The sequence below is a fragment of the Colias eurytheme genome, chromosome 20, assembly GCF_061535395.1.
Source record: "Colias eurytheme isolate Ceu_HAF_F1 chromosome 20, ilColEury1 Martin Lab GWU primary, whole genome shotgun sequence".
Taxonomy (NCBI): domain Eukaryota; kingdom Metazoa; phylum Arthropoda; class Insecta; order Lepidoptera; family Pieridae; genus Colias; species Colias eurytheme.
In genome coordinates, this window is record NC_142999.1 from 5,873 (window position 1) to 12,874 (window position 7,002).

General features: G+C 55.7%; 1 protein-coding gene across 1 annotated transcript; it reads right to left on the reverse strand.

The window, feature by feature from the left end:
- Nucleotides 1–776: 776 nt before the first annotated feature.
- LOC149899412 (uncharacterized) lies at nucleotides 777–1,604 on the reverse strand (the record flags this gene model as incomplete). The annotated part of the gene is made up of 1 exon (XM_090114018.1): nucleotides 777–1,604. A coding segment is annotated over exon 1 (828 nt), but the record flags the coding sequence as incomplete, so codon positions are not given.
- Nucleotides 1,605–7,002: the final 5,398 nt, after the last annotated feature.

The following is a 7,002-nucleotide window of genomic DNA, read 5'->3' on the forward strand; positions in this document are numbered from 1 at the left end:
TCGCTTAGGTCCGGCCCCACTCCCTCCAGATGGTCGATGAGGCGAGCTGCGAAGACGCGCTCAAAGAGCTTGCTCACCTCATCGAGCAGCACGATCGGCCTATAAGCCGAGGGCGAGTCGCGCGGGCGTCCCTCCTTCTGCAACAGGACCAAGTTCCCGGTCTTCCACCTACGGGGAAATTGGCCCTGTTGGAGGCATTTTGTGAACAGCTGTTCCACCCTGGGTCCAAGAGATTCTAGCGCCAGCACCCAGGCCCGCCCGGGAACACCGTCAGGGCCGGGGGCGGCATTCTTCGCCTTAAGGCGCTCTACTGCCACAGCGAGCTCGTTGCGAGTGACTGGAGGGACATTTTCGTTGTTGAGCTCCTCCTGCGCAGTCATCGTGGGTGCCATCGGTGGGGGAGAATGTCTTCCCCGACTTGGAAACAAGGACGTCACCACTTGCTCCAGAAATCGTGGCTCGAGACTTTGAGACAAGGGCGGGGCCCAAGGGCGAAGCTTTTGCCTCACCCTCTTATACGGCCGACCCCAAGGTTCGCGGTTCAAACTCTCGAGCATCTCTTCCCATGCACGGGTCTTAGCGCTGCTGATGGCGTGCTGCAGAGACACAATGCAGTCCCTATAGACGGCGTATAACCGCGCTTCCTCCTCTTCGTCACGCCGCCTACGGCGCCTGTGCCTGGTGTACGCCCGCCTCGCAGCCACGCATGAAGCACGCAGCTGGGCAACATCGGCGGACCACCAGTACATTTGGCGCCTACGTGGAACCGACCGCACCCTCCGCATGCTCGCGTCGCACACCTGAGACATAGCTTCGGCAAGCCAAGTGGCCTCCTCCTCTACGTTTTCGCCGTCATTCTGCTGCGACGGGAGCCAAGCCTGCACTAAGGCAGCCTCAATGAGGAGCTCCCTATCGAGGCTACCAAGTGCCCAGCGCGGACGACAATCGCCAGGGGGGAATTGACTGGGAGCCGTCGAGGGCGTGGAGACGCTAAACCGGATATAACGGTGATCCGAGAGCGTCTCCACGTCCAAAAGAACCCTCCAGTCTTGTATACGACGAGCGAGAGGGGGGCTCGCAAACGTGACATCTACAATGGATCCACCCCTCTGCCGAACACACGTTAATTCTGCTCCACGGTTAACAACCGTCAGTCCCGACGCAACTGCCCAGTCAGCGAGTGTCGAGCCACGTATATCACTTGCCACGCAGCCCCAAGACACCGACTTGGCGTTCAGGTCCCCAGCCAGAAGTACAGATTGAGGTTGTGCGAAGTCTAGCAGATCCCTCAGCTCAACCAAGAACTGCTCGAAATCGGCGAGGCAGCGGTTCGGCGAGAAGTATGCCCCCACAACGGTGAAGCCATTGACAACCGCCGAGACGCATCCCCGTCGCCTTACGATTTGCTCAAGCTGTGTGTCGCCTTGAGTAACCAGCGCCACCAAGCCATCCAGATCGCCCACCCAGTTATCCCGGGGGGGCAGATTGTATGGCTCAGACACTACCGCCACGTCAATCTCCCACTCTGCCAGACTCTGATGTAAAAGGTCCTGGGCCCTGGCACAGTGGTTGATGTTGGCCTGTAGGAAACGCAGTGGGGCCATTACTGCGTTTCCATGGCTGCCTCCGTTTGCGGTACCTCATCAGGCACCGGAGCAGAGCGTGATGGCGTTGGAGCGCCATCTTGCTTCCGCATTCCACCTCTTTTAGGCTTCGGGGCCTTACAGGCTGCGCTTCCAAGCCGATGCTCTGCCGGTAGCTTTGCCTCCGTGCATAGGGCGCAGCGAGCGGAGGCGGCATCGCATCCACCAGCTTTATGGCCTGTTTCACTGCAGCGGAAGCAAGTGGCACTCCTGTCCGTCGGCGAGGAGCACGTGGCGCTGACATGGCCCACCTCCAGGCAGCGGTAACAGCGCAGGGGCTTCTGCTCGGTGAGAGAGACTTTCGCCGAAGCCCACCCAACCATTACGCGCCCCGCCTGCGCCAGCTTCTTCGCCGCAGTCACCGGGCAACTAACCCAGGCTGATACAGCACCTCGGAGGCCCGTGCGCAGGCCACCACACTTCACATGCTCCGCGGTACACTCCCCTGCGCGCGATACCGCAGCCGCAATGTCCTCGACTGTGGCCGAGTCATCCAGGCCAGTGATTCGCAGGTCTGCGCACTTGACCGGCCTGGACACCTTAACGTTATCCTCACCGAGGACCTCCCGCAATTTGGCGGCAAGGGAGTCCGCTTCCTTGGTGCTGGAAGCACCGGGGATCTCTAGTATCCTGGCACCAGTGACAGCGCGCTTAAAACGCATTGCACTGATGCCAATTTCGGCGAGGTCTATTCCACGCCGCGCCTCCGTCAAAACACCGGCGTAGGTTACGCCACGCTCCTTCGCACTCGGCTGCAGGGTAAGGACGACAGCCGAGGAATTCGGAGCGTGGAGCTTTCGCGACTTCTTCTTGCGGGACTTAGCCGCAGGCTTCTTCCCTTTCCCTTTATTTTCTTTTCCTCGCTTTCCGACCACAGTCCACTCTCCGTCCTTTGACGGCTGCTGCGGGAGGCCGGATGACGTGGCCAGCGTATCTTTTCTGGGGGGCTTTGAACCCGCCGGATCAGGCTGCACGGGGACCCTTTCCTTCCCCTTCGCCAATTTCTTTTTCCTCTTCTTCGAGGTTGCCTCGATCTCCAAAGCTGGGACCGCCGTCTGCTTCGCGGTTTTCTTAATTGCGGGCCCAGACACCGATCTACCCGGTTGCGATGAAGCCGCAACACCTGCATATGTCCTCGCCTTTGATGGAGGGGGCGGTGCGAGGTCATCAGCCATCGCTTGTTCAGCCGCCTTTGCCGCTTTCCTGCTATCTGCCGCCAGCGGAGGTCTTATGCGCTTTTCCGGCAGCAGACGCTCCTCTAGAGCCTCAAATCTCGCGTTAATCATTGCTCCGACCTGGCGCAAGATATCCGAATCTTGGGGCTGAGCAGGCAGCGACGAGCCCTGAGAGGCCTTCACCTCTTGGAGTTCCCTTTTCAGGGAGTCGAGCTCCGCCTGTAGGCGGGAATTGGCTGCCTGCAGCAATCTCGTCTCCTCAGAGACAGAGTGTTTCTCTAATAGAGCTACCGACTGCTCAATGTCATCGTGGGCCAATTTCAAGGCCTTTTTGAAAGTGCCCTTGAGATTTGATGACTTGGTCATCACCTTCAGGATTGCAGCCAGGTCATCGGCAATGCGGCGACTGAGAGCCTCGGACGTGTTTGTCTTTGCTGGAATGGGAGGGAGAGGAGCGCTAGCTTGCGCCACTTCAATGCGCTCGGCGCACTCAGCAACCTCCTTCTCGGCCTGCGCTTCCAACTCCCTCTTACGCAACCTCGTCATATCGAATGTGGCCTCGCGCCGAGTGGCGCTTGAACCCGATGGGCGGCCCTTCCCTCTTTTTGAGGTGGTCTTAATAAATGGGGATGTAAAAACCCCTGTGCCATCTTCTGTGTCGGAACCAGAACAGCTGGTGTCCAGCGTCCGCTTCCGCCACAGCCTGTCTTTTCCATCCATTTCTATGTTGCTGTTGGCAGAGCTGGAGCTTGAACGCAGCACAGCCCTGCCCCGCCTTGTCTCGACACGCGCCGGAGACATACTTCCGTCAGTGTCTTCCAAATCATAGAAGTTTTCAGTGTCCATAATTGTGTGTTTGCTAGAGTCGTCGTTGATCGTTTCGGAGTTAAAGGACATTTTTGTTCCCACGAGTATGGGGGATATAAAACGTCCATCCGGGCGGTGCCCCCTGCACCCGGATAACCCTTTTACACCATGGAGGTCGGGCGGTATCCATGGGTGTACACAGCTAAAAGCTCACGCTCTCCCGAGCCAAACTGTCCAAGAAGGACAGGAAATCCACGCCGCTGGACTACAACGCGGATTTGAGGGTTTTTGATGAGGTGTCCTTCCTCTCAGGCCAGCCGATTAAGGCAAGCCTCCTGGTCCGTCGTAGCTGCTAGACGTGACAACAACACTACGACGGATAACAGGTTGCCCGACGGGAGGCCGAAGCCTCTAACCAGGCGACAGAAAAACCTGCCGCCCAGCCCGCCGCGCCGCGATTGATACAACCGCCATCCATCGCTGCAAAGCAGCCCGTCGTCCAGTAGGACTAAATCGTCCGCAACCACTGGTCGCCATACCTCGCCGCAAAAGCAGCACTGTTCGAAAACAAACCCAGCAATTTCTCTGCAAAGCAGAGATTGCAACGAGGACGTGGTAGCCCTCGAGTTCCTCCACGCTGATTTTGGTCCGCGCCGGCAAGACCACCGGTACCCCCCATATCTGGGAGGCCTTCCCCTATCCGCCACCTGAGGACGCGCCCGATGGGAGACCAGAAACTCCACACGGGAACCTAACCTAACCTAACCTAACCTAACCTAACCTAACCTAACCTAACCTAACCTAACCTAACCTAACCTAACCTAACCTAACCTAACCACACGTTCACTATCTCCGAACCAGTGAAGAAGCCTGCAACACCTAAAAGTCGGACTGCAGAAGGGAAAGCCCTTCTGCTGAAAGGGAAAGCCCACCTGCGGGAGTCCCGAAATTTAAAGACTGATATAAAAGACGGGGTAATTACGGCGCTAGAAAGGATGTATGAAATAATAAAAGAGATTGAGTTTGAACTCACCAATGCCAGGGCTGGTAGTGGAGGGCGTAGTGGGGACCCTATACATCCCCCCCCGCCATCCGATGCTGGTCCCAGCGTAGTTGACGACGCATTGGTGAGAAATCTGGACCTAAGTGAAGGAATGAAAGAAAGTATGAAAGAGATGATGACAAGAATGGAAGATATGAGAGTAAGCATGCGGGAGAATGAAAATAAAATGGACAAATTGAGCTCGCTTTTGGAGGGCAACATGACTGTCGCCAAAACGGCGAGTTATGCGGGCGTTGTCTCGAAGGGAGTCATAGAGAAACTCCCCGAAGCAAGAGCCCTGCATTCGGTCATGGTGTCATCCAAAGACGAACAAGAGACGGGTGATGAGGTGTTAGAAATGATCAGAAAGACTGTGGATGCAAAGGACGGATGGGTGAAAGTAGAGAGGGTAAGAAAGGTGAAGAACAGGAAGGTGGTCGTCGGCTGTGCGAATGAGGAAGAAAGAATCAAGGTGAAGGAAAGGCTGAGAAAGAATGAGGGATTAGTAGTGGAAGATGTAAAAAATAAGAGCCCTCTACTAGTCTTCAGGGATGTAATGAAATGCGAAGTTGACGATTTCGTCACAGCATTCAGTAACCAAAATGCAAGCATCCTTGAGGGCCTGAAGGGGGAAGAGAGAAAGGTAGAAGTAGCGTACGTGATGAAAGCAAGGAACCACCTCCAGAACCACGTAGTGGCCAGGGTGAGTCCACAGGTATGGAAGAGATGCACGAGTGAAGGATACGCCCATATAGGGCTAAGAAGAGTGAAAGTGATGGATCAAAGTCCGTTAGTGCAGTGCTCGCGCTGTCTTGGGTACGGGCATACGAGACGAATGTGTAGGGAAGAGAAGGAACGATGCAGCCACTGCGCTGGTCCTCACATGAAGACCGAGTGCGACAAGTGGCTGCGGGGAGAAGTGCCTCAATGCATCAACTGCATAAAGGCTAAGAAAGGCAGCGCAGAGCACAGCGCCTTTGACAGAGAGTGTACGGAAAGAAAGAGGTGGGATGCTCTGGCCAGATCGGCGGTAGCGTATTGCTAAGGTTGCCCAAGGTGAGTCCTTCCAGTACCGAATGCTGCAGGCCAATCTCCAGCGGAGCCAAATCGCCACACGGGAGCTACTGCTCGAAGCCACCAAGCGTAAGGCATGCGTAGCATTGCTGCAAGAGCCCTACGTTGGTGGGGCGAAAAGTATGAGGACATACAATGGAGTGAGGATCTTCCAGAGCGAAGGGGAAGGGGGTGGAGCAGTAAAGGCGTGTATTGTAGTACTCGACGACACACTGGATGTCGAACTACATACACGCCTTAGCAGTAACAACATCGTTGTGGCCACTCTCAGAACCAAAGCCTGGGAGATGATTGTAGTGTCCTTCTACTTCGAGCCCGATAAACCAGTGGAGCTCTACCTGGACCATCTTAGGCGGATAGGGAGAGAGCTGGGTATCCATAGGATGGTCCTGGGAGGCGATGCGAACGCAAAAAGCCCGTGGTGGGGTGGCGAAGTGGAAGACTCGCGAGGAAGAGATGTGTCTGCTGTACTGGAAGAAATGGGAATGCACATACTCAACACCGGGGACATCCCTACGTTCGATACCATCAGAGGTGGGAAAAGGTACTCTAGCTACGTGGATGTGACAGCGTGCTCCGACGATCTGCTGAACCGAGTGGACAACTGGAGGGTTGAGGAGAGTCTCACGAGCTCGGACCACAACGGCATATCCTTCGGCATCAGACAACATAAATCCACAGGCACGAACATAATACGAACCACACGCATATTTAACACACACAAGGCAAACTGGACTCAGTTTCATGAGAAACTGACCCAGCTGATGTCGGACAGACAATTAACTATACAAGACATAGACACAATACACAGCACACAACAAATAGATGACGCAATAGACAGATACACTGAAGCAATCACACAGACATGCAGAGACACAATGCCGACCAAAAAACACACACAGAAATTCACCTTGTCGTGGTGGAATGATGAGCTCGCGCAGATGAAGAAGCAGGTGGCCACGAGGAGACGCAGGATCCGAAACGCAGCACCTGATCGCAGAGACCGCGTGGTTGGATTGTACCTGGAAGAAAGAGAGATGTATGAAAAGGCAGTGAAAGAAGCGCAAGAGAAGAGTTGGAAGGAGTTTTGCCGGAAACAGGATAGGGAGGGGGTCTGGGAGGGCATCTACAGGGTGCTTAATAGAGCCACAGGGAGAGAGGAGGATCTGCCCCTTTCGAGGGGCGGTGAGACCCTCGATGCCCGGAGCTCGGCAGAACTGTTGGCGGAGACCTTCTACCCCGAGGACCAGGAAAGTGGTGA